This window comes from Lissotriton vulgaris, chromosome 3_2, assembly GCF_964263255.1.
Source record: "Lissotriton vulgaris chromosome 3_2, aLisVul1.2, whole genome shotgun sequence".
In the NCBI taxonomy this organism is placed as follows: Eukaryota; Metazoa; Chordata; class Amphibia; order Caudata; family Salamandridae; genus Lissotriton; species Lissotriton vulgaris.
This window is the reverse complement of record NC_141690.1, coordinates 67,140,412-67,167,790: the sequence shown is the minus strand read 5'-3', so window position 1 is coordinate 67,167,790 and position 27,379 is coordinate 67,140,412. Positions and strand designations below refer to the sequence as shown.

Below are 27,379 nucleotides of genomic sequence, written 5' to 3'. Positions count from 1 at the left end.
GGAGGTTGGACTGTTATAGTCCGCATGACATATTGAACCAATTGTCTATGGATTTTGATTAGTTGTTTCAGTTGAACTAATAGTTCTGCACCTGACATTTCTTCAATGGCAGGATGTGGTGTATAGCTGGCTAATACCGGCCATGTTGCTCCTGGTCTACCTAGTGGACCGAGCCTGGTAATGTGATTTTGATGTTGTAGGGCACCTTTAAACCAGAGCGCATGCTCTTGGTATGTTAGTAGAATTTCAACATCCTCGAAAGGAGTGTATTCCGTTGGAGGTTCCTCTTGTTTGTAGAAGTGAAACACATGTGTTACTGGATTTGCTTCAGGGAAGATAATCCATGAATAGAATACCTCTGTCTGCCGATATTCATGTGCCTCTATGACAAAAATCACCCTACCACCTCTTGATGATCGGCCATTTGTTATAAGTTTTATAGTGATGGTTTTCCTTAAATTTTCCGGGATGATCATAGCATCCAGGTCGGTTTCTTGGAAACCTGCAACGTCAAAGGCTGCTGGATTTGCTGCAGCTCCTCCGTTCTCGCTTTCAGTCATTTTTGTTGGCTGAAAGTTTTTGCAGAGTAAGTTTCAAGGAAAGAAAGATAAGTTGCACAATATTTTGGAACACTGTATCCTTCAACGTTGAACAAAAACTAATTCATAGGATTCTCGTCCTACTCCGTTATGGTGGATATTTTATCCTTTTATCCACTCCAGACGTCTATTGGAGTATTTTACGGGAAAAAAGGGTCTCTGGGAAAAGCACAACTGAGTTACCTTAGTATCTAGCGTTAAATTAGTGCCTTACCAAATGCTGGGCGCCAAGTAGTGCAGTTCCTATATTCCCAATAGGCTCTGCGCATTGTAATAATATATCCTATAGATTAGACGTAGGACTGAGGTCGTCTAGGTCACTATTGAATATATTAAACTTAATAGTGAATGCCAGTTAGCTCAGAGGTCACTAGAAACTTTCTCGAATTCACAAGAAGGGATTAGTTTCTGACAACTGCATAAACATGACAACTTTGTTTCCCAAGAATAAGAAATGTATCTCTAGAGTCGTGGAAACAATAGATAAATATTTCACTCAGTCAATCGTGCATGCTTAGTTTCAACAGAGGTGCAGAGAAATAGAGAGACGGGTGTTTTCAATAAAAAGGTTTATTGAACAGTCTCCTTTCTCATGCAAAAGAAATGAACTGCTACAATCGTAATGCAGGCTGCAAAGTATAATGCGTACAGCGAGAATAGTCTTATGAAATAATACTGTAAAAGTATTGTATGGTTTCTAAGCCATAACGATACATACATAAATACCAAGGACTAAAATATTCAACTGGTGCTTCTGAAATACGCCTACCCCAATGTACCTAACCTAAGTCTAGTACGCGGGAGGTAGTAAGTATTGTGTAGCATAGGTTTGGTTTTCTTTGCCAAGAATCTATCCAAGATTTCTCCTGCGTTCTAATCAGCTCCATACCTTTAGTTTCGAATGAAGGAGGTCTGGTATCTCTGTCTTGGGACTCGATTTCCCAACACCCCGCTAGGGGAGCTTGGAAACACTGGAGCTGGATTCTCAGTGAGAGAAAGGACAGCTTCTCGATCAGTGCGTCAGCTGGAGGGTCGGCTTCCTTCGGCACTTGCTGTAGCGAGCTGGGTCGGGCAAGTACATAGTCTAACTGCTCCGAACTACCGGGTCTTGCTAGGCCAAGTGTAGGCATTTTATAACTTGAAGGTGCCTAGTTTGACGTAAAGTCGGGCATAATAACGTCAGTAAAGAACCCCAAGAGAATAGTAGTTCTTTGTAAGGTACATGAGTTCTTGGACAAATCAACATTCAAGTAAGGGAAGTTCCCTGACTGCTTAAGCCGATTTACCAAGAAATCGTTGCGACCTTTTGGTACGGGTGGAAGTAGCCATGCCTGTATTTGGACTGCATGGGCTACGTCTAAATAAGGGTATGATTTCTATGCCTATATTAGGGCAATGTGAATTGTACCTAAATCAGGGCATTAATCGGGAAATTTCACTTGGATCCTAAAATGCCACACAACAAGGTATTAGATCATAATCCACTGGTCTACACATCAGATTTTCTTGCCAAGGGCACTGTTGTTTCAACTCCTTTATCCAAAGGGGTTTGAAGGAATTGGACTCGGATTGACTTCTTGATTTCCAAAGTAGGTAATTGGAAATCTAGCACTTTTGCTGGTCTTTGCACTACTACAGCAAAAGAGGCGCTTCCTTCAGTTGGTAGACCAAGTGACGAGTCATTATCTCTCTTTGGTGAGGTATGTAGCTCACTGCCATTTTGAAAGTCTAAGTATAGCCCTCCGTCAGTACAATGAGGGGGCTGGGGGCAGAATGTCATCATCAGCATATTGAGAGTCCTTAGGAGTGTCATGGACTGCATTGGAATTGGAATCTAGGAGTTCTATAATCTCTGTTAGTACTGGAACCGAGGGAGAGGATGAGTTTCTGACCGTAAAACCACTGGTTGCGCCTTAGTTATTTCAAAGACCTGGCATCCAATATGTGTTTGTGGTCAGAGACTCGAGTCGCAATTGGATCTGGTACTAGCACCAGTGGAGTAGATATTGCCATGAGCCCAGAATGAATTGGTGCAGATCTGGGGCCGGAAAGGGAGTCTGGACTGGCTTTGATACAGGTCCAGGAACGGAGTCTGAGGGGACAGTCAGCATCGTGCACACCGGGTTAAGTCCATTTAGATCCCCATTTGACTCCATGAGGCTCAAAGGCAAGCCTGATGGAGCTGATAGTATCTGGAAAATTTAGCAGCATTGCCCCAATTTTCTGCAGAATAGTCACAGCCTGGAAATTAAGGGCACGCTGGGGCCACAAGATTGAATACTTTGTACATCAACCTTGCTAAATCTCACCAAACCTCAAGTGGCGGGATGTGGTTGAGTATTACTTGGCTTTCTTGTGCTGGTGGCACATTTTCAAGTTTGACTTACTTAAAAGTTTGAGAGGGAACAGGACTTATTGTGGGACCAATCTTGTGACCGTGAATGGCCAAGTGACTTCAAGCAGGAGCAGGACATATGTTTCAAATGCTGGCTGTAGGGTGGACTTATTGCATGGCTTTGATTTGTGACCGGAACCAAAGCACCATAGGCAAACATTGTGTGGGTCTGAACCCAACATCTGCTCCTGCATCCACAGTACAGCTTAAATAATTTTGTTTATAGGGGCGATATCTGCACTGGCACACTGTCTGGTTAATTTTGGAGTCATTAGAAAACCAATAAAGTCGAAACTCGGAACTGCGTCGAAGGGCACAGAAAGAAAGAAACTAAGGTCAGAACACAGGAGTAGTTAGTTATATAAGGCTCTGATACATCACTTCTGGAGCAGTATGAAGTCATCACAGAGCCATTTGGTGATATGTACTGTCATTTGGGAACCACTTAAGCAAAATCTCTGTATCAGTCCTAGGAACACACTAAGGATGAGGAATCTGCAGACAAAAGTATCCATCAGATATAAATTGTATGGATGTTCTGTCTGATTTTTATCATCCTCATCTAGCCGCCCTATTTGACCAATTCATTAGCATCTGGAGAGTTGCGTTTCGCCTTCTCTACTGGCCTTTCCTCCGTACCTGAATGGTCTCTCATTTCTGCTTAAACACATTGACTCTTGTTCATCAGGACAACATTATCCTCCAGGTCTGCGTTTAATAATTAGATTTTTATCTTCTTAAAGTCTTGTGATTGTTAATCTTTAATTTACCGCCAAATTCAATTGACACTTTTGTGCTGCCTTAACTGCTTTAGGCCCTCCACTTACAGCTCTTAGAATGCATCCATTGTGGTTTCTTGGATTGCAATTCTCCAGCATTTATCGATCTCTAACAAATAAAAGGCTCTAATGTGGAAGGAAATCTGCTACCAGGGGAAGGAACAATAGAGAACATTACCTCCAAGATTATAGGTCTTAAGTACAAAGAATGACATTAAAAACTTTGCAAGAATATTCTGCACTTGAGTTTACATAATAATAAACATGAAATAAGAAGAGCCAGTGTTCTGGGACCGTCTTATCAGAGCAGTTTAAAGTACTTGCTTGTGTGAAAGTGACAGGACAGATTTACTGCTATGTAAGGTGGTGTGTCTATGGGAACAGTTTTCTTTCTCTTGCTTCTCTTTCAACAGGAACAAAACAAAAAGGGTGTGTACAGCAAAGCTGATTTGTCAGAGTCTAACTACATTTTCTAGTGTTTTAATGTATTTTTATATTAGAAAATAACAAAATATAAAGAAAAAGCTTGTAAATTAGCATTACATCTTCGTAGGTAAAAACATTGATCCCTCAATGTTGTAACAGTGCCAGAGGACCCACATTAGCTCAGATACCCACCTACTCAATGTTCATGAATATGAATGAATATTCCATGTCGGAGAACCTGACCAGTAAAAGAGATCAATTTGTTCTCTCAATTACTCATGCACTAAACATCTGTTATTCAGCGCTGAAATACCCTTCTGGGTGAACGTGCGCTTTACAAATGCACGGCATGTAATGCAAGTTCAAGGTATTACCGAGGTTGAGACCACCTGACTTCAAAGAGCGAACTTTAAGGTCCTACCTAACATCTGAAAACAAGGCTGCACATATGGGTGAACTTGTTGTTAGATAGGGATTATTATCTCATGATCTCTACCAACAAACTGCAATATGCCAATATAGCTAAAGCTTGGGTTAGACAAACAAAAAACGTCTGAAAATGAATTAAAATAAGTGTTAAAAAAGCAAACTGAAAACAAATGTGAGACAACAGCTTATCATTACAGCTCTCATTACATACTATTCTGTTTGGGAATATTAATCTTTGTACCTTTGATTAGAATCCAAGTTAAACTCCTTTTCTGCGTCTTTCTGGATGTATACTGAAGATAAACTTAGCTGAGAAAGAATTCGGTCTTTTCCTTCTTGCTCAGCACTGTCCTTGAGAACTACTGTTATGGTTTCATCATCGTAGAAGTGAGCATCCAAACAACAGTTAAAACTGTACACAGATAAAAAGGATTAATGAGTAATGAAATGCAAAACAATTAATTTAGTGGCACAAAATATTTATGTGAAACATTACTTAAGGTGTTACCTGAGAAGTTAAAATAAACTGAAGGTCTTTCAGAGCCATTCACACACCCACATCTAAGTCATATTTATAAAGGTTTACCATGATATTTTTTAAACCTATCTACCATTTATAACGTATATTTACTTGTTAAAGGCAGCACCTGGACTACCAATTGAATCTTTCAGCAAACCCTCTTAGTAAGTGTGGCAAGGTTTCACAAGGTCTGTTGTGGGTGGGGTGGGGGGTACGAGCAGGATTTCTTTTGCTTCAGCACCTGTTGGACTTGGCCCTTTCTGCAAGGTCATACTTTTTGCCTTCACTCTCCCATTTGCTGAACTGTTCTTTTTTGGCTTTTAGAACTCTTTGCTCTCTCCCTAAAACATGGTAGAAGAATTAGCTTATAGCCCAGTTGGCATATTTATTTCACTTGTAAATCCCTAGTAAAGTGGCACTACCTGTGCTTAGGGCATGTACACTAAAAGCCAATAGTGGGTCTGCAGCACAGATTGTGCCACCCATCTAAGTAGCTCTTTAAACATGTCTCAGGTCTGCCATTGCAGCCTGTGTGTTAGGTTTTAAACTGCCAGTTCAACCTGGCAAAACAAACTTTTTTCAAGTGCAAAGATTCCTTTTTAATACATATCACTCCTAGAGCTGGCCCTGGACATTGCGTTTAAAGGTTTGACATGAACTTTTCAGTTTTACATGTTCTGGTGGCAAAGAAACCTTTAATTCGTTTTTTACTACTGCAAGGCCTATAGGATAGCATTGGAGTTACCGTATTAAAATGAAGAAGTGATAATTCCAAAATGGGAGCTGGTATTCAGTTCATGTTTGGTGCCTTTGGAATATTATTGAAAAAGTCTCTCCCATAGTGAAGTCTGATTTTTAATTTGAATTTTGAAAATGCCACTTTTAGGAAGTTGTAATTTTCCTGCCTTAGCCATTAAGTGTCTGCAGCCTGTCTCAATGGCACATGCCTGGGAGCAGCTGACAGTTGGGCTTTTTGTATTACTCCTGGACAGCCACACACAGTAGATCGCTTAGGTGTGCCTGGATTGGCCATTGCTGTCAGGATGGAGGGCGAAGCACTTGAACAGGCTGTGTCCCCTCTCCATAGAAAGGGTTTCATACCACTTGTAGTTAGTCTTGAGTCAGGAAAGGGAACGCAAGATGTCTGGGAACATCAAAGGGAAAGCTCTAGAAGTTTCTCACATTTCAAAGGAAGGCCCAGGAATAACTATTGGACTCTAGACACCAAATCTTCAGAAACTGTGGATAGTCCGCCAGGAAGGACTGCTGTGCTGCTGCTCTGAAAGACTGCTGCCATTCTGTGCTGACCTGCTGCCCTCTTGCCTAGGAGAGAAGGACTGGACCTGCATCTGCTAAACCCATGACCCCAAAGTGACTCCAAGGGCGAGTTGGATGGCCTCCTGACTAGAGTCTCCAGGACAGAAGGCTCAAACAATCTTGAATCCAGCACCTGGACTCCGCCACCTGTCTGCTCTCTCTACCCTGCAAAGGGATACCACCCCAGTCTTGGACCCTTGGAAGTGGCCCTGAAGGTTCTAAGCTGGCAGAACAGACATCTCCTCTGCTGTGCGGCTCCATCCCAGAACTGATGCATCACCTCTGTCGTGGACGGTTCTCCAGATGCAAGGATCCGCATTGATCTCGCAGCCTGCATCTGAACTGGTGCCTGTGCAAAGCTCTCCCGAAGCAGGCCCTCGCTTCACTAATTTCTTGTCGATGGTAGGCTCAACAGCGATGCAGTTTCTTTCATCGCAACCTTGCTTCGATTCCGGAACAGGTGCATTGCCTCGACTGTGCGAGGCATACTCAACAACAGACTTTGCATCACAAGCCCTCTTTAACAGCGACGCAAGACCTCCCTTCACTGCTTCGCAGCATCTCGGAACTGACACCTCGGCTGTGTGACGCATCCTCGTGCGAGACTTGCAACGCACCGCAACCAGGACTAAAGGACTAAAGGCAATCTTGTTCAGCGGGCCTTACTGGGCCCCTGTAGAGAGCCGGTGCTCTATCACAATCTACTTTAGTGACTTTGTTCAAGTTTGAAAGTTACACAAATGCTTTACACATTGCCTCCAGGCTAACTCTGACTGCTCGGAGCCAATCTTCCAGATGATTGAGCACAGGTTCATTTGGGGTTTGATTGTCACTTTACCCTGACAAGGATTGTGGATGCTGCCCTAGTTGGGTTGCGCCCCCCGCATCCCCACCCCTTCACTCCATAAAAATATGAAAACAAATTAATTGCCCAACCTGGCAATTTGTTCAGAAAGCTTAATTAAAATGTATCTATGTTGTATGAACCTTTAACACCAATAACTTAATGTGCATGTCTGTTCTGTGAGCTTAAAGAGCAAGGTACTTACCTTCAGTAAAGCCTTTTCTGGTAAAGAATTGATCTAACCACAGATTCCTTGCCTTAGAATATTCCCCAGGCAACTGACTGGATCCAGGAAATCTTGAGCAGTATCTCTGCGCGCTGACAGATAGCACAGACTGCTTTGCGTCTATGTGGTCCACGCCGGATGTGACGTGCGTGGGATGCTTATATAGGCACAAGCCTGGCAAGGTGACATTAGTTACTTTTTGACACATTCTGCTCTCACAGACGAAAGCCACATCAGAAGAGGTTGCCAGTGTGCGGTGTCCAAGAGGACCTTCCATCTGAGGACGTGCAGTTCGCAGAGCGGGAAAGAAGGAAGGGATGGTAAGGAATCTGTAGTTAGATCGAGTGTCTACCAGAAAAGCATTACCAATGGTAAGTAACTTTCTCTTCTCTAAGAGAATTCTAACTGCAGATTAGTATAGATATCACAGCAATAACGTCCTCGGTGGAGGGGCTGCAAACGGAAAATCTAAGAATCGAGCAAAGTGCTCCACTCGATTGACCTGAACATCCAGATGGTAGTGCTTCATGAAGGTAGAAAGTGGCGCCCATATAGCTGCCTGGCAAATATCAAGGACAGGAATCCTGCACATTAACACAGCAGTCGCAGTCTTGGCTCTGTTGCAGTCAGCCCTCAAGTCTTCTGGTGGTTGCTAATGCTTAGTAGATCTTTATGCAGAGTATAAACCATTGAAGAGATGTTCCTCTTTTATACCTCTTAGCCCTTCTTTGCTCCAGCAAATCCAATTACTTTTGTAGAGAGCATATTATTCCTGTTATGCACGTCATGTGCAGGAGACTTAAGATATGATGCGAAGAATCCTTATGCTTAATGAATGAGGCTAGTTCCAAGTAAACAATTCGATATTTAGTCAGCACATAACTGGGTAAAAGGTCATTGCTAGAACGGGTATGCAGAGCAAGGTAGGACAAATGTAGGTAAAAGGTTGCTTCGCTACTTAGGCATAAGTTAAGAAACCTAAAACGTTGCTAATACGTAGCAGATCTTTATGCAGAGTATATGTCATCGAATAGATGTTTCTCTTTTTTACAGCTTTGCCCTTCTTTGCTCCAGCAAATCCAATGAAAAGTTATCATCAACTCGGTGATCCTTAGTATGATCGATATAAAAACTAAGGGACCTCTCAGGATCCAAATGATTGAGCCTCTCCTCCACCTTAGAAGGGGGAGGCAGAGCAGAATACACCGGAAGGGTGATTGCTTGACTGATGTGGGAAGGGCTCACCACTTGGGTAGAAAGGAGGCATGTCTTCCAAGAAACAGTTTGTCCTGGAAGAATGTAGTGCACAGTGGTGAACAGAGAGAGCGAGATCTCACTTGTACTTTAGGCTGATGTTATAGCCACCAAGAAGATCGTTTTGAGAGACAGAAGCATGAGAGGAGAGCTTTGCTTGGGCTTAAAAGGGGAAGCCATCAGGTAGGTAAGAACCAGATTTAAGTCTCACTGGGACATAATGAAAGGAGAAGGCAAAAACGTGCTGCAAACTTTTCAGAAATAGTCACAACAGATAATATAAAGGAACTGATGAGTTGGTAACCTCAAGAAAGCAGAGATAGCGGCCAAATAACCGCTACCAGTGCCCAGTGCCAGGCCCTGACGGGGCAAAGATAGATGGGCCTGAAGAGGGTTAATGCACTTGTCTGAGCACCAAGCCACAAATCTGTGCCAAAGGCAGGTATATACTGAATTTATTGGGGGAGGTCTGACTGCCAGTATAACATCCACAACCTCAGAAGGAACTTCAAAAGTGCTCAGCTGACACTACTCAATCTACAAGCATAAAGACTGATCATGTGCAGGTTGGAGTGTAGTACCCGGCGCTGCTGCTGCGACCGGAGATCATCTCAAAGGGACAGTCTGACCAGAGGGTGGATGCTCAGGCCCAGAAGTTCTGGATACCTGTTAGACTTGGCTTTTTCAGTGGGTTCACCCCCAGACTTTTTGGCCTCCTTTTTTTGACCTTGTTTTTGTTGCTTTTAGGACTATGGGCACTTTACCAGTGCTATTCAGTGCAAAAGTGTATATGCTCTCCATGTACATTGTGTTTATGATTTGGTGTTTCCATAATTGGCTTGTTTGATTTAATACAATGTCTCTAGTACAGTGCACTGTGTGTGCCAAAGGCCTGTAAATCAAATGCTACTAGTGGGCCTGCAGCACTGATTACGGCACCCACACAAGTAGTTTTTCAAACGTGTCTCAGATCCTGCCACTGCAGTTTATCAGTTTAATTAGGATTCAAAAATACATCTTTTAGAAAAGATGATTTTTATATCATGTTTTTGAAAACACACCTTTTAGAACGTGGGTATTTTCTTGTCTATCCATCCTGTGTGCCTCTGCCTTTTGTGTAGTCTCTGTCTGGGTTTAGAGTGACTCGAGCAGGGGATGGGGACAGGGGGTGATTGGGGGGGGGGGGGGTGTCTTGCCTTTCCTGGATGACTCTTAGTCAGGCTGCATAGACCTGGCTGCATTTAGAGTAGTGGGAAGAGTTATTGCTTGCACCTGAATGGACTGTGGCTGCCTCTCACAAAGCTGTCTCTGCCTCCTGTCGTAAACCTGACCTGAGCAAAGCTAAACTGGTTTATGTGTGCCAGAGGAACTTTGTTTGTACCACCTTCAAAGGGAAATGTGGTATAAATATCGAGGCCCTGACCCCAGAACTTTAGATTACTGCTGGACTAAGGAACCTGCCAGGAGGAAGGGCTGTGAGAAGAGACTAACACTTTGCTGGGTTGGCCTGCAGTTGCTGCTTCTTTGTTGGGCGAGGGAAGGACTGCACTGTTCTTTTTGCATACTAAGTATCTTCAAAGACTTGATGCAGAGCTTGCCTCCTGTTGGAAGTCTCGGGGAAATCAAAGACTTCAAAATTTTTTGGGTACTGGTCTCTGGAACTGGAAGTTTTAGCTGCCACAGAGGAAAAAGTTACCAGATGCTATCAACGCCGCCGCAGCCAGTTCGGTGTCCAGAAGGCACCGCAGAGGGCACCTCGGCACTCCGCACCGTAACCCTAGTCTCACCGATGAAGCAGACGCTGCCACCGAGCCTCTGCATGCACCGTGACCTGTGGGCACCGCACTCTCAATCGCCTCACTTCACACTGCCACACTGGTATCCCCAACAATGACACAATTCCATCACAGACGCCGCTGTCTGCACCATGATCTGTGGACACCGCTTGTGATCCGCTTCACATCGTAGCCCCAATGCCTGCGGATGTTGGTGCTCCTGACTTTAAACTCACAGAGTTTTACCTGCAATGTGTGTGACTTAAAGGTCCCGACGACTCCTGCACCGACTCCAGGAACAGACGTCTTCTGACGCCGCTCCCCCGTAGCTCACTGCAAGGCCCAACACCCTTTATCTCCAAAGGTACAGTTATACGGGCTTTCCCAGCACCGTAGCTGGCCCACGACGCTGCAGCAAGCCAGAACTGTTGGATTTGTTTGCTCACTACACCGTGATAGCCCCAGAGGGAGCTATCAACTTAAAGGAACTGTATATTAGGTCTATTTGTGCTTTACAGGTATTTGGATCAATGTATGTTGAATTTTTATCGTTTTCGGTCTTGTTTAACACAGATAAATATTTGACCTAAAACTAGTGTGGTGTCCTTTTGTAGTGTTTTCACTGTATTACTGTTTCTTATATGCAAATGCTTTACAGATTGCCTCTGACATAAGGCTGACTGTGTTTTGTGAATGTGGCTGCTTTGCAGATGTCATCTAGGGGAATGTTCCCTAAAAATGCCATTGAAGCCCCTATCTTTCTAGTAGAGTGGGCTTTAGGAGGAACAGATAATATAGGTTTAGCTTTGTGGTAGCACATTTGTATACATTTGACAATCCACCTAGCTATCCCCAATTTTGATATGGGGTTGCCTTTGTGTGGTGGTGAGAAAGACACAAAAAGTTGTTTACTTTTACGAAAGTATTGTGTTCTTTCAATGTAGTGAAGCAATGCTCTTTTGACATCTACTTTTTAAAGGAGAAAGGAGTTAGGTCCTTGGAAAATGGGGAAGGCTGGACCTTGTAAATATTTTGACACAAAAAATTGCCGCCCCACTTGTTCCGTTAGCCCTTAGTTATAGGCAACACATCAACTTTGGTTGGATATGTTAGGTATTTTAGTTACCTTTGTTTTCAAATCTTTTTATGAAAAAAATCATGGATTCTCATGACAGAGAAGGAACACTACATGTATAACACATAAAGTACATCAACTAAAATACAACATTTATCAAATGAAAGAAATCACAAAGTGAAACATACAAAACAACTGTACCAATTTCAGACTGTTCAAAAAAGGCAAGTCAAATTTACAAGCCTCAATAACCATCAATGAACGAAATCTTAAGAACAGTATTGGACAAAGTCACATTAGCAAGGAGATATCACAATGCACAAATGATATGAGTCTAAAGGTCTCAATGATGATGAATTTTATCTCCTTTCATGCCTGCACCCGCTCTCAATTTTTAAAGGAGAAAGGAGTTAGGTCCTTGGAAAATGGGGAAGGCTGGACCTTGTAAATATTTTGACACAAAAAATGGCCGCCCCACTTGTTCCGTTAGCCCTTAGTTATAGGCAACACATCAACTTTGGTTGGATATGTTAGGTATTTTAGTTACCTTTGTTTTCAAATCTTTTTATGAAAAAAATCATGGATTCTCATGACAGAGAAGGAACACTACATGTATAACAAAGTACATCAACTAAAATACAACATTTATCAAATTTAAAAATGGCATGAAAGGAGATAAAATTCATCATCATTGAGACCTTTAGACTCATATCATTTGTGCATTGTGATATCTCCTTGCTAATGTGACTTTGTCCAATACTGTTCTTAAGATTTCGTTCATTGATGGTTATTGAGGCTTGTAAATTTGACTTGCCTTTTTTGAACAGTCTGAAATTGGTACAGTTGTTTTGTATGTTTCACTTTGTGATTTCTTTCATTTGATAAATGTTGTATTTTAGTTGATGTACTTTATGTGTTATACATGTAGTGTTCCTTCTCTGTCATGAGAATCCATGATTTTTTTCATAAAAAGATTTGAAAACAAAGGTAACTAAAATACCTAACATATCCAACCAAAGTTGATGTGTTGCCTATAACTAAGGGCTAACGGAACAAGTGGGGCGGCAATTTTTTGTGTAAAAAAAACAAAAACTTTTGACATTTACAGCATGTAGAGCTCTTTCTGCGACTGTGGCTGCGAAAAGTATACTGGCAGCTCTACAGATTGAGATGGAAGGGCGAAATTACTTTTGGAAGGAATTTAGGATTGGTACGGAGAACAACCTTATGATGCATTTGCAGAAAAGGTTCTTGAATGGTTAATGCTTGCAGCGCACTAACTCTTCTTAGAGAAGTAATAGCTACTAGGAAAGCAACTTTCCAAGTTAAGAATTGCAACTCACATTTATGTAAAGGTTGAAATGCAGGTCCCATTAACCGTGTGAGAACAATGTTTAAATTCCACACAGGTGAAGGTGGTGCTCTGGGAGGAATTATTCGTTTGAGGCTCTCCATAAAAGCCTTTATGGCAGGTACTCTAAAAAGTGATAGATTTTGTCCATTTTGAAGGTATGCTGCAAAGGCAGTTGTTATGGCAATATATTACAAAACGCTTCCACTTGGCTGCATAACATGCCCTAGTTGTGGCACGTCTAGCTTCTTTAATGACGTTCATACAGTCAGGAGGAAGGTTAAGATAACCGAACTCTAAAACTTCAGGAGCCAGATAGCTAGGTTGAGCTGAGCTGGATCCGGGTGTCTGATCTCTCCATGGTTCTGGGCTAGGAAGCGTGGAGACAGGTATAGATTTTGGTGCGGTACCACAGAAAGTTGCAGCAGTGTGGTGTACCACGGTTGTCTGGCCCAAGTTGGAGCAACTAGAATGAGAGTTAGGGAATGTTGCTGAAGTTTGAGCACCACTAATGGAAGCAGTGGGAGAGGTGAAAAAGCGTACGCAAATTTACCGGACCAGTTCATCCATATCACCCATGGTGTTTTGTACCCCTGGAACAGGTTGGGCTAAAATGAAGATGTTCTGAGGTATAGCCCATGTCTATATCTGCTGCGCTAACTGAGAGAGTTGCAGGGAGTATGTCCCTTCTTGTTTGTTTATGTAGTACATGGCTGTTATGTTGTCCGTGCGGACTAAGACAGCTTTGCCCGATATGTGCTTTTGGAATGCTTTTAGGGCTAGAAAAATGGCTAGTAACTCCAGGTGGTTGATGTGGAGTAACTTTTGTTGCCGTGTCCACCTTCCTTGCATGGTGTGCTGCAGGAGGTGGGTTCCCCAGCCGGAGAGCAATGCGTCAGCTGTCATGACTATTTGAGGAACTGGCTCTAGGAATGGTCGGCCCTTGGAAAGGTTTTTGGTGTTCCACCATTGCAGAGAGGGGTGCGTTTGACCGTCCACCAACACAAGGTCTGTTAATTGACCCTGAGCCTGGTTCCATTGTTGTGCTAGGCATTCCTGAAGAGGACGCATCTGTAGTCTTGCATGAGGCACTATGAATATGCAAGAGGTCATCATTCCCATAAGTTGCATGAACACTCGAGCTGGAAGAGAGTGTTGCGGTTGGAATTTGGTTAGAAGAGCTTGCATATTTGTTATCCTGGCAGGAGAGGGATAAGCTAGCGCTATGGAGGTGTTTACTGTGGCACCTAGATATTGTTGTACGTAGGTACGTGGGACATTTGCAGGTGGGACTTGGTATGTGAACCCCAAGTCGTGGAATAATTGGATGGTGGTGTGACTGACTTACTGTATGAGCTGGCTATTATGGGAAGACGTGAATGTGCTGTCTTCTTAAGTGCACCACCACTACTCCAAGGCACTTGGTAAACACTCTTGGTGCTGTTGTGACCCCGAATAATACAAATCTGAGGTACTTTCTGTGAGCTGTGTGAATGGGAATGTGGAAATATTCGTCCTTGAGATCTATGGTGGCAAAGAAGTCGTTTTGTAAAAGGAGAGGAAGAACCTGCTGGAGTGTGACCATATGAAAATGGTCTGATTGTATGTCAGTGGTCTGAGGTCGAGAATAGGCCTTAGAGATCCGTCCTTTTTTGGAATTAGAAAGTACAGGGAGTAAACTCCCCCGTTTTGCTGATGCAGTGGAACTGGTTCTATTGCTTTTTTTTGTAGGAGGGAAGTTACCTCTTGCCGGAGTAGTATCAAATGTTCTTGTGACATTGGACGCTGTTTGGGTGGTATGTTTGGGGGGGGGGGGGGGGGGGGTAGATGTTAGTTCGAGACAGTAACCTGACTGAATTATTTGTTGCACCCACCTGTCTGATGTGATGTTGGTTCAGACTGGCAGGAATTGTTGTAGTCTTCCCCTAAGTGGAGTGGAATGTGATGGGGGAAGGGGAGGGAAGTCATTGGGCAGGGGTGGAGGCAGAGCGGAAGTTGATCGTTTTGCCTCTGCCCTTATTGTTGTTACTTTTGTAACCACCTCTTTGGTAGCCACTACTGTAGGTGGATTGTGTAGGGGCTTTGTAAGAAGTAGAGGGACTGTCTGAGGAGTATCCCCTGGTGGTGCCTCTGTAAGACAAGAGGCGAAAGGAGCGTCGGGGGGCTTGCGACTGCAAGGCTCCCATAGATTTGCTGTGTTGCTATCTTTTTTCATTTTTTCAAGGGATACGTCCACATTAGGCCTAAATAAATGTTGCTCATCAAAGGGTTGGGTGAGGATGGCACTTTGTACTTCAGGTTTGAAACCTGAAATGCGTAACCAAGCATGTCTAAGCAACAGGACACTGGTATTAATTGTCCTTGAAGCAGTATCTTGTGGATTGGTGTGGCTCACTGGTTAGAGGCGGCAGACCCGGGAGCAGAGGACGGCCCGGGACCAGGGTACAATTCCCGACGCGGCAGGGTCGTGGACCAGGGTCAGCGGACTCGATAATTCTCACCTCGGTGCCTACTCTAACCAGTGATCACACTCGGCAACTATGGGCATTAGCTTGCCTCATCTCCACAATGGCACCCCACATACGCTGGGGATGACTGGTTTCACCTTGGAGATACCCAGTAGGGACCATCTCACAGGGAAAGCCAGGACTGGTTCACCAGCGTTCTATTCGCGCCAGGATACTCCGGTAGTAATTAAGCGCGGTATAAAACAGCATATAACGTAACATAACATAACATCTGATGCATCTAGTGCACAACGAATAGAGGTATTCGTGATGTTTTTACCCTCTTGTATAAGCTCATGTGCCCTGTTTTTGTATTTATCTGGAAGGTGCTGCATTATTGAATTTAACTCATCATAATGTGCTCTGTCGTATCTTGCCAGTAATGTTTGAGTATTGGCAATACGCCAAACGTTTGCTGCCTGAGACGCTGTTCTTTTACCTGATGCGTCAAGGAGCTTAGACTCTTTATCTGGTGGGGAGCCTCGCCTGATGTTTGTGAATTTGCTCTTTTGCATGCATTAGAGACTACAAGGGAGTCTAATGGTGCAGGCCCTTTAATGTAGGCTGGATCAAAAGGGGCAGTCTTATATTTTCTCTCAATTCGGGGGTTGATGATTCGAGCCCTAACTGGATCTTTAAAGACTTCTGGTGCGTGCTTAATAACACTTAAGTATGGGAAAAATTGAAGTGGACCTTTGTGCAGTGTCAAAGGTATCCAGAAGGAAGTCTTCTTCTACTGGGTCAGTATGTAGGTCATGGTCTTGGGCAGCCCTATGTACTAGTTGGTTAAATCCCATAGTGTCCTCTGGTGGGAAAGGCCTGGAGGGATTTATGTTGTCTTGTGGGACGTTAGGGACATCTGGGGTGCTATAATCATCCCAATGGTCAGTTGAGCCAGGAGGTCTCGAAGGATCTGGTGGCTCAATCAATTAGAGTACATGTAGAGCGCACTACTTGCCTCTGAGGGTCTCAAGGCGCTGAGGGGAGTGGGTTAAGGGGGGTGGGCAGGTGCTGCTGCTGCTCGAAGAGCCAGGTCTTGAGGAGTCTTCTGAAGGCGAGCGGGTCTTGGGTCTGTCGTATGTGGGTAGGTCTTGGCGGCGAGGTAGGAGAAGGATCTGCCGCCGGTGGTCGTTCGTCGGATGCGGGGGACAGCGGTGAGTGCCAGGCTGGCAGAGCGGAGCTAGTGGGGTAGAAGCTGAGTCTGCTGTTCAGGTAGGCTGGTCCGGCGTTGTGGAGTGTTTTGTGTGTGTGGGTGAGGAGCTTGTCGACGGGGAGCCAGTGTAGGCCTTTCAGGTAGGGGGTGATATGGCTGCGGCGGGGGACATTGACGATCAGTCGGGCGGAGGCGTTTTGGATGCGTTGTAGTCGTCGTAGGTGTTTGGCTGGGATTCCTGCGTAGAGTGCATTGCAGTAGTCCAGTCTGCTGCTGACGAGGGCCTGTGTCACAGTTTTTCTTGTTTCGGTCGGGATCCACTTGTAGATCCTGCGGAGCATGCGGAGGGTGTTGTAGCAGGAGAAGGAGACGGCGTTGACCTGGAGAGGGAGGAGTCGAGGATGAATCCTAGGTTGCGTGCATGGTTGGTGGGTGTTGGTGTTGTTCCCATTGTGACCACACCAGGTGTCGTCCCATGCTGAGGGGGTGGGACCGAGGATGAGGACCTCAGTCTTGTCCGAGTTCAGCTTCAGACGGCTGCTCCTCATTCAGTCGGCTGCTCCTCATTCAGTCGGCGACGGCCTTCATTCCCTCGTGAAGGTTGGTTTTGGCAGTGTGTGGGTCCTTGGTGAGGGAGAGGATGAGCTGGGTGTCGTCGGCGTAGATGATGTTGAGGTCGTGATGGCGGGCCACTTGTGCGAGGGGGGCCACGTAGATGTTGAACAGTGTCGGGCTGAGGGATGAGCCCTGGGGGACGCCGCAGATGATGTCGGTGGCTTCAGATTGGAAGGGTGGGAGCCGGACGCTTTGGATTCTGCCGGAGAGGAAGGATGTGGTCCAGTCGAGGGCCTTCTCTTGGATTCCGGCTTCACGGAGGGTAGTCTTTAGTGTGCGGTGGCAGACAGTGTCGAAGGTGGCTGACAGGTCTAGGAGGATAAGGGCTGATGCTTCGCCGTTGTCTAGTTGGCATCTGATGTAGTCTGTGGCGGCAATGAGGGCTGTCTCGGTGCTGTGGTTTCGTCTGAATCCGGATTGGGATGGGTCCAAGATGTTGTCTTCCAGGTGGCGGGTGAGTTGCTTGTTGACGATTTTTTGATTACCTTTGCCAGGAACGGGAGCAGGGAGATGGGCCGGAAGTTTTTGAGGTCCTTGGGGTCTGCCTTGGGCTTCTTGAGGAGGGCGTTGATTTCGTCGTGCTTCCAGCTTTCCGGGAATGTCGCTGTTTCGAAGGAGATGTTGATGACCTTCCGTAGTAGGGGTGGGATGGCTGAGTCTGCTTTGTTGAATACGTGGTGTGGACACGGGTCTGACGGAGACCCTGAGTGGATGGAGTTCATGACCTTGCGTGTCTCGTCGTCGTTGACGTTGGACCAGGAGGTCAGGCAGATGGCGCTGGTGGTGTTCACAGGGGAGGTGGAGTCTGGCGTAGTCGGGCGGTCGTGGTGTTGAAGCGGTCGTGGATGTCCGCGATCTTGCGATGGAAGAAGATGGCTAGTGAGTCGCACAGTTCTTGTGAGGGCGGGATGTCGTTGGCGCTGAATTTGGAGAGTTCCTTTATGATGCTGAAGAGCTCTTTGCTGTCGTGCGCGTTGTTATCCAAGCGGTCTTTGAAGGAGGATCTCTTGGCTAGTCTGATGAGGTGGTGATGTCTGCGGGTGGCGTCCTTGTGGGCTGCGTGGCTGTCTGGTGTGCGTTCGTGGAGCCATATTTTCTCCAGTTTCCGGCATGCGCGTTTGGAGGTTTGGAGTTAGTCGGTGAACTAGGTGGCTCTCTTGCTGGAGTGGCTGTTGGAGGGTTTCTTGAGCGGGGCGAGGGTGTTGGCGCAGTCGTCGATCCACTGTCTGAGGTTGCGGGATGCGGTGGTGGGGTCGGTGGGTGGGTTCTGGGCAAGGGTGGTGATCAGCTGCTCTTCGGTGACTTTGCCCCAGCAGCGGCGAGGCAGCTTTTGGGTGAGGTGGTGCGTGGTTGGTTTCTTGAAGGTGAAATGGATCCAGTGGAGTTCGGTGGTGTGGTCGAAGGCGAGGTGGGTGCTTGTGGAGGAGACTGGGTCCAGCGTGTGGCCGGGGGTCGTGGGTGGGTGCGGTGACGAGTTGTCGGAGGACGAGGTTGTCGATCAGGGTGGCAGAGTTGGCGTTGTTGTTGTTCTCGAGGTGAAAGTTCAGGTCCCCGAGGAGGATGTAGTCCGTGAAGGAGAGTGCGTGGCTGCTGGCGAGGTCAGCGATGGAGTCGCTGAACTGAGCCTGCGGTGCAGGGGGTCTGTAGATGAGTGTTCCTCTGAGGGTGGTGTTGGTGTCGGTGTGGATCTGGAAGTGTAGGAGTTCGGCGGTGTTGAGGGTGTCATCTACATGGGTGGCGACCTTGAGGGTGGACTTGTGGACAATGGCTATTCCTCCTCCGGTTCCGTGGCGCGATCCCTGTGGGTGATCTTGTAGCCATCCGGGATGGCTATGTCGGGCGCCGAGGAGTCGTTCCACCAGGTCTCGGTCAGGAAGGCCACGTCTGGGGCAGAGGTGTCGAGCAGATCCCAGAGCTCGATGGTGTGTTTGCGTACAGAACAGGTGTTGAGGAGTATGCAGTGGAGGTGGTTGGGTCGAGTCCTTGGAGGTTTGGTGGTTCTGTCGCGGTAGAAGCTGCAGGTGCGGCAGAAGAAGGGTCCATGGGTCCGTTCTGGGGTGTCCTGGAAGCAGGTGTGGTTTAGGCCGGCGTTGAGTGTGTGGAGGCTGCTGGCGTCGTAGTGGAGTCTGGTGTCGTGACGTTCGCGGGGTCCAGGGGTTCTGGCGCTGGGCGCGGATGGGCGCAGACGGGCTTGCCTTAGGCGAACCCGCTGCGTGCGTCCGCTCCCCGGCCGCGCAGCTGCCACCATTTTAAGGGGAGCGATGAGGGAGGAGCAGCTGAGAGGCAGGAGGCAGGGGTTAACAAATGGGCGCAGGGTGCGGGGCCAGCAGCGGCGGGAACGGTGAGCAGGAGCACGGGGGGGGGGGGGGGGGCCGAGGAAAGACAGCGCCCAGGAATGGGCAGCAGAGACCGATTGTGCAAGGCTCTGGTGGAGTAGAGCTGCAGCCGGGGGGGGGGGGGGGGGGGAGCAACTTACCTGGCAAGGTCAGTGGTCGCTCCCTATCTGCACCACCCCTTGTGTCATCAGAGGTGTCATCCCTGTTATCATCGTCTGCTAACGGAGTAGGAGAAGGTGTAGGGGAGTGATGTGGTAGCGGAGGAGGTGGTGAAGGGATATGAGGTGGAGGAGAAGGAGGAGGAGGAGAAGGTATCCTTTAGAGGACAGGTTGCAATGTCCTTTTTCTTTGGATGAGGAGCAGGTGCAGGCGTGTCCAATGGTCGTTTTTTAGAAGGATTAGTTACTTACCTGTAATCCTAGTTCTCATCCAGGGGTATACTCATCAAAGTCAATCTATGAATAATCCCCGCCCATGTGCGGGATCCCGGAGCATATAGAAAATACATATATATATATCTATATATGCATATGTGAAAACATATATCAATGCAGCATAAGATATTTCCACAATAGCCAAAATGCTGAAATTACATAGGTTTTTATAGTAGCACCTATACTCTCCCAACCCCTAAGGAAGAAAGAGAGCAGTAAACATTTGTACTACAACAATGCTTTCTTTCCATAGAGAACCTGTAATTGCAGGCATTTGCCAGTAGGCTGCAGTAGAGTATAAAGAAAACAAAGAAAACTGACACCTTGCCTTTTAGGCATTAGAGTAGGGGTACTGTACCTTTAAGACCTGTAGGAGACCCCCTGCTACCATGATGCACCACAGGTGGCAGTTAGGTCATTTAGTTTTTCCGGCTCCTTCTGAGAGGATCCTGGAGCTTGAGCTGTTCAGTTTTTTTACTAAAACTGATTTTGAAGAGATTTTTTTCTGAAAATTCGACGTTTTCTGATTTCTAAAGGCTTCTTATACTGTTTTTGTGGACTTCCACAAATTTTTTCCAGTCAGAATGCCAGATCGTAGAGATCTCACCACGCGACGGCAAGGAGATCGACGTCGACACGGCGGCATGGAGTGTCACAATGCCGTGAAAGATCGCCGTCGACTCGACGTCATGGCAGATCGCCGTCGACTCGACGTCGAGGTCTCCGATTCGATGCCGAAGGTCACCTCATCATCGTAGGCAATCGAAGTCAAGACCATCGAGACCTCACTCAACGCCGATGATGACTCCGACATCATCGACGTCGAAGCACTCGACGTCGAGAGCAGAGGTCACAGGGATTGCGGTGTCCCCGCTGCAGTCAGATCGCGTGTCCAGATCATCAGGAGACCGGTCATCATCTCCAGGACTGCACATTGTGGAGATCTCACCAGAAGCATCCGCCAAACCTGCGGTGGGGAGGTCCCGAAGTTTGTCGCCTGGACGTCCGCAAGGTGCTGTCAGGTGGCCACAGTAGTCCAGACTCAGATTACTCCAGCACGTATTCACCATCTGGTCCTACTCCTCAGACAAGCACTCCGGCTGGACCTTCGAAGTCTCCCCCTAGGAGACCAAGGGTACCTTCCAGACCAAGATCGCCTTCTACATGTCGGTCTAGGTCCAGGGGTCGTCACAGCCGTCATCACGACAGGCCCCATAAGAGAAGGCGTGCATTGTGGAAATATCTTAGGCTGCATGGATATATGTATGTATATATATATATATATATATATATATATATATATATATATATATATATATATATATATTCTATATGCTACAGGATCCCGCACATGGGCGGGGATTATTCATAGATTAGGACTATTGAGGAGTATCCTCTGGGTGAGAACTAAGAGTTAGTCGACCAGTTTTTGTATCTTTAACCAGAGTTTTCTGTGTAGGGTCTGGATGGAATAAGTCCTCTGTGGGAGGTAGATCCTTTGGTGCCAAGGGCTTTTTCGGCACCGAGCTGTGAGGATCTTTCGGCTTTGAAACATGTTCTCTGGCAGTGTCTTTAGCTGGTGAACATTTGTCTTTTTCGGCTCTGATGTTTTTTTCGGTTCCAATGGTTTTTTCGGCTCTGATGGATTGTTGGCTCCGAGGGTTTTTTCAGATCCGAAACGTGGGAGTCGGGTGGCAATTTCTTGCTCGGTTCAGAGTGTGGTTTTGTTACCGAGGAGCTAGCGCTAGTCTTCGGCGCCGAGTGCCTAGATGCTGGCGTGGAGGAAGACTCTAGGCACTAGGGGAGGCTGACTCGAGCCAGAGTCGACTAAAGGCTTATTAGGCTTCTTTGCCGACCTCGAAGGCGGGGCATGGGAAGCAGTGTCTCGGTGTGCACTCAGGCGCAAGGGTGTGACCGCAGCCTTTTTAGAAGGTATCGAGGAAGGGTCGGGTTGACATTCTTACTTACGACCCTCTGTGCTGGAGTGATGTCCTCGACGTCTGAATCTTCGGCCTCAGAGTTACTGTCGACGCCATGTTCTTGCTGTTGCTCTGGGACGTCTATGCCCTCTTCGAAGATGTTGTCTGGGATCGAAGCGGACGAGCGAGCCATTGTCCTTCGAGCTCGTCGGTCCCGGATCGTCTTCTTGGAGCGGAAAGAGGGCACAAGAGGAACAGTCTCTTGCCTCGTGCTCCGGTGAGAGGCAAATGTTGCACACCTCATGGAGATCGGTGTGGGGAAACTTCGACCCACATTGAGGACCCTTTTTAAATGGCGTCCTTTCCATGAGCTGGAAGATGAAGCCTAGGTAGGCCAGAAGGCCTTCGTCGACGACTGGAATCAAAGACTTTGGAGTTGAAGAGTATTGGAAACGTGTTCTAAACAATACCGTCGAAGCAAGTGAGGATTGCGTGTCAAAGGAAAATCGGTTCCAACACGGAGCGCAGGAAACACATCCGAGCCCGGTGGCGGAAAAATATTCAACAACTGAGTTAGTCTAATGTTCAGCATTGTATTGCATGGGTCCATAGACTCAACCAGTGCAGGCCTACACGACCTAATTCCCCATTCAAGGAACTCCCGTCTTAATAGAGATCTTCCTTGAACCATCAATACAGGACAGATGCATACAATGTGGAGCAATGTTTAATTCCCCTGGTGGCATAGACAGCAGGACCGATCTTCACTTAAACCAGCCATCCTCCATTTTGGCATGAGGTCTAGTGTGGGTATTTCTCCGAATCTTAAGGCAAGAAATGACTGTTTGTTATTCCGGTGGAAGGGAGCTGCCAACAGGGATGATTCTCTTGGAATGGAATATGATTTCAACACCAGCCACCCATGATGACGTCTAGACAGGTTTTCCTTATCTGCCATCCAGCTTTGCTGCTTGATTGATTTATTTACTAATTTCTTAAATGTTTGCACAGAGGTATTAGAGGTCCATAGGTCACCCAATTCAAGCATCCTAAAGCTATTTTCAAGATATTTTGTGTGAGTGCCATTACCCCATTGTAAATTGATTTTGGTCTACACTAAATTAGCCTGGGTGTTTTCAACTGCTGCTCGCAGATTATGACAAACCTGTCCGAACGCTGCCTTGCTAGCCAATGTCTGTTTTGTAAGTAGGAATTCTAACCGGAGCTGTGCAGGAGAGGGCGACCTAGGGAGCCTGAAGGTTTGTTTATAGGTTTTTATCAATTTGTCTAGCAGAGGAGCATCATCACCTAGCAATATCTCCGATCTGTATGCGAGGGTTGGCAACAATTGGGCTTTCATAACTGATCACTTGGATTCCAGATCATGGCCTCAAATGGATCTGGCTACTGACAAGAAGCCATAATTAATGGCCTGTGCTTTTGCCCTTATCGCCTTCTCCTGGGAGCCAAAGGAGCGGTTTGTGTCTATTTTCACTCCTAGGTATACGTAGAGTTTAACCTCATCAATTATGTTTCCATTAATGAGCCATTTTTTATTTTTCTTAGAAGAACAATTACATACCATCACACTTGTTTTTGAAAGATTTATTTCCAGGCCATTCTTTTCAGTGTAAGTGCCAAGAGAATTAAGCAGCCTTTGAAGGCCTATTCAAGTGTTGCTAAACAGTAACAGGTCGTCGGAATAGAGGATATGCAACATTTGCTGTCCTCCATGGCATGAGCCTTCTGTTAGTTAAGCTCAGTAGAGAGATCTGCCAAAAATAAGTTAAAAAGAATGGGGGCTAGGACACAGCCCCGTTTTACACCAGATATTGTTTGCACCTTTTTTGATACGCATAAGCCATCTCCAATTTTGACCTTGACCTAAGTATCCGAGTCTACCAGCCTAATTGCTCTTAAGATATTGGGTGGGATACCCCTTCGCTGGAGTTTGCCCCATAGTTTGTCAAAAAGGGACACCATCAAAAGCAGATTTAAAGTCAACAAAGCACATATAAAGAGGTGCCCCAGTTGCTTTTTACTCTATTCCTAATTAGGTATAGGGTCATAAGATTGGTGAAAGCGCCTTGGCCCCTTAAAAAGCCAGTTTGATATAAGGGGAGTCTTCTTTTGTCATGAGACCAGGACTCCAAATCATGCAATAACAATATTGAGAAATATTTGAACTCAACATCCATCAGTGCTATTAATCTATAGTTTCTGGGGGGGTGGGGTGGGGGGGGGGTGGGGGGGGGGAGGGGGAGTATTGAGCCCCTCCAGCTGTCAGGACAAACTTTGTTTTCCAGAATGAAGTTAAACATTGGCGCTAGAAAGCCCGCACTTTGTAGGGAGAGGTGTTTAAATAATGCCTCTCGTAAACCCATTTGGGCCAGGGGTGCAGTCTGCCTGGGACTTTTTGATGACCTTCTCTACCTTGGTCGCTGGGATTATCCGCTGTGCCACTGCGGTTTTATTAGGACAGTAGTGGCTAGTTGTAAGTGTCAAATCGCTCTTGAAGTGTGACTTTAAATAATGTACCCATTCCATCTCCCTAATATTTGCAGCCGCTGGACCTTTCACATTCCTATTAATTATCTGCCAGAATCTTTTCCAGTTGTGTGTCTTCGAGGCTTGTAGTAACTGGAGTCAGAGTTTTTGGTTTGGATTGTTTATACTTTTTTTTTTTTTTTTTTTTTTTTTTTTTTTTTTTATACATCCAGATCTCTTTTTTAGCCGCCGTCTCTCATTGCGAAGTTGTTGTAGTAGATCCAGATCTCCTGGATGTTGATGTGCTTGCCGGAAAAGTTTGCCGGTTTCCTTTTCTATGTTCCGAATGTGGGCGGGCGTAATTGACGGTTTCAATGGTCAAGTTGAGATCCTTTTTTGTGTCTATTCTCACTATGGTTTTTTCTCATATTATTGGCGAGAGTTTACCATGTCGCTATTGGATTGGGATCTATTTGAACGAAGATCTGTAAACTAGAAACTGCACCCTCTGTTATTGAGTTGATGGAGCTGGAAGTCCACTTCAGTCTTTGCATATTTTCTTAGTATGCTTCTCCCAACAACATTCGAAAGGCCTCAAGTTTGCACAAGGATGCATTCATCATGATGACCTGAAGATTGTGGTGCCTCTTCACACAATGGCCTATACTATAGTCGCAAACCTGGTTATAAAGGGGCCCTGCAACGAGGGTGTAATTTATGATTGAAACTGCATTACCCCAGACCCTTTACCAGGCAGGTGGAATGTCAGATGGCTTTCGACCATTTATTGCCAGCAGACCTAATAGTTCGCAGGCCTTCATGAGATCTTCTGATTTGTGCCTCCATCTTTTCAATGACATTGCTTGCTCAGGGAGGGGGCAAACTGCATCTGTGTGTTCCACCGAGGTACAGTGAAAAAGGTTGGAAGAGGCATTGAACTACCTCTGGAAGCGCAGGTGATACGTGATCCGCAAGGTGTCGATGGCTGAGTTAGTCTGCCCTGGCATTCAGAGATCCCGCCAGGTGTCCGACGAGTAGGAAGATGTCCTAACTTTACAGTAATCTCCAGAGCCGCAAGGCCTCCAGGCACAGGCTTCACAACCTCATCCCTCTTGTTGCAGTACCACATAGCAGTGGTATTGTCTGTGAACACTTGAATCAGCCTCCCTTTGATGGATGGCAGGAAGGCTTTCAACACCACATAAATTGTCCATAACTCCAACAAGTTGATGTTATGTTATCCTTTTTGTAAAGCGCGCAGCTGCCCCAGAAGAGGGGCGTCCCGGCGCTGACCACAGGAGAACACAACAACTATGTGGACCGGCCTAACAAGAGAGACAGCAAGGAAATAGCCTTAGGTGGTGGAAACAGGATGGTTTTAATAGCCTTCCTGAAAGATGGCAGAGAGTCAATGGCGGGGATATGCATGTGAAGGGAATTCCATAGTTTGGGGGCGAGGTACCGGAAAGCACGGCCGCCTGTCCTGGAGAGTCTAATTCTAGGCACCACCGCCAAATGAGACTCTGCCGAACTGAAGGGGCGGGGAGGAACATAGAAGGAGATCAAGTCACCCAACAGGGCGGGACTCGTGCACTTCAGGATTTTAAAAGAGAGACAAAGTGTTTTAAAAAGAATGCGTCTATCAATGGGAAGCCAGTGTAGCTTACGGATGGTACTGGAAACTGAGCAGAAACGCGGCAAGCCCACCAATGCTCTGGCAGCAGCATTTTGAATGCGCTGCATTCTCAGTATTTTCGCCTTGTTCGCCCCTAGGAGAAGAGAGCTTGAGTAATCGAGGCGTGAGAGGATAGTAGCTTGTACAATGAGTTGGCGAATAGAGGGAGCGAAGTATTTTAAAATGGGTCTCAGACCACACAGAGTGCCAAAGCACGTGGCGGCTAACTGTTTAGTGTGAGCCTGAAAAGAAAGAGAAGAATCCATCATGACCCCAAGCTTTTTAACTACATTTTTTGGGGATGGAATTGCTCCTAGGGCTGATGGCCACCACTGCTCAGTCCATAGGTTGACGTTCTTACCCACCAACAGAACCTCAGTTTTTCCGGCATTTAACTGTAGACGATTGGCTGCCATCCAATCGGCCACTGCTGTCATGCCGCTTTTGAATCTGGAGGCCGAAGGGGGAAGAACCTTCCGCCAAGGTGACTACTAGCTGCGTGTCGTCAGCGTAAGAGACTATCGTAAGGTCCCATAGCTTGGCGACCGCAGCTAGAGTCTGGACGTATAAATTAAAGAGCAGTGGGCTCAGTGCCGAGCCCTGAGGCACTCCCTGATCAATAGCGTGAGTCTGAGAGGAGTAAGGGGGTACTGACACTCGAAAAGATCTATTTGTCAGGAATGAGCAAAGCCAGTCTAATGCTGAGCCCTCGATCCCTGCTTCCTCAAGCCTCCGGTGTAGAATCTCATGGGACACCGTATCAAAGGCGGTGCTGAGATCAAGCAAGATCAGCGCCGCACTTTGACCTTTGTTGATGTGGAAGCAGTTTTTCACTGGAGAACAGAGTCCTCTAACTTCCACCGATCCCAGATTGCCACCCACCCCAGAAGTGATTTGCATGTTACCACTGTGAACTCGAGAAGGAGAAGGGAGAGTGGTCTACCGCTGACCAGATTTCACTTTAATAGTCACTGCTACGAATCTCTTGCAATATCTTCTGAAATCGGGACCCGGTCAGGGAGATTTCCCTGATGTTGTGCTAAAAGAGACACCGGATCCCACTGAAGAACCCTTATATTATGCCATCTGGTATGCTTCACCACCATGATGCAAGAGGCCATCAGACCCAGTAGCCTCAAAGTCACGCTCCCCGAAATGCAGGCCTAATGTTGAAACACTGGATTCATGGCCCAAATGTCCTGGACTTTCCGCGCCGGACGGTAAATGCGAAACTGTACCTTGTCCAGAAAAGCCCTGATAAAA

At 46.4% G+C, this 27,379-nt stretch overlaps 1 protein-coding gene across 1 annotated transcript in view; it reads right to left on the bottom strand.

Annotated features, from left to right (window-relative positions):
* The window catches only part of ANAPC4 (anaphase promoting complex subunit 4), a 410,841-nt gene that overhangs the window by 67,259 nt on the left and 316,203 nt on the right, over positions 1–27,379 (bottom strand). Inside the window, exon 26 of the mRNA XM_086964012.1 lies at positions 4,870–5,040. Coding sequence (XP_086820138.1) covers positions 4,870–5,040 — 171 coding nt within the window. The remainder of the gene's footprint in view (positions 1–4,869; positions 5,041–27,379) is intronic.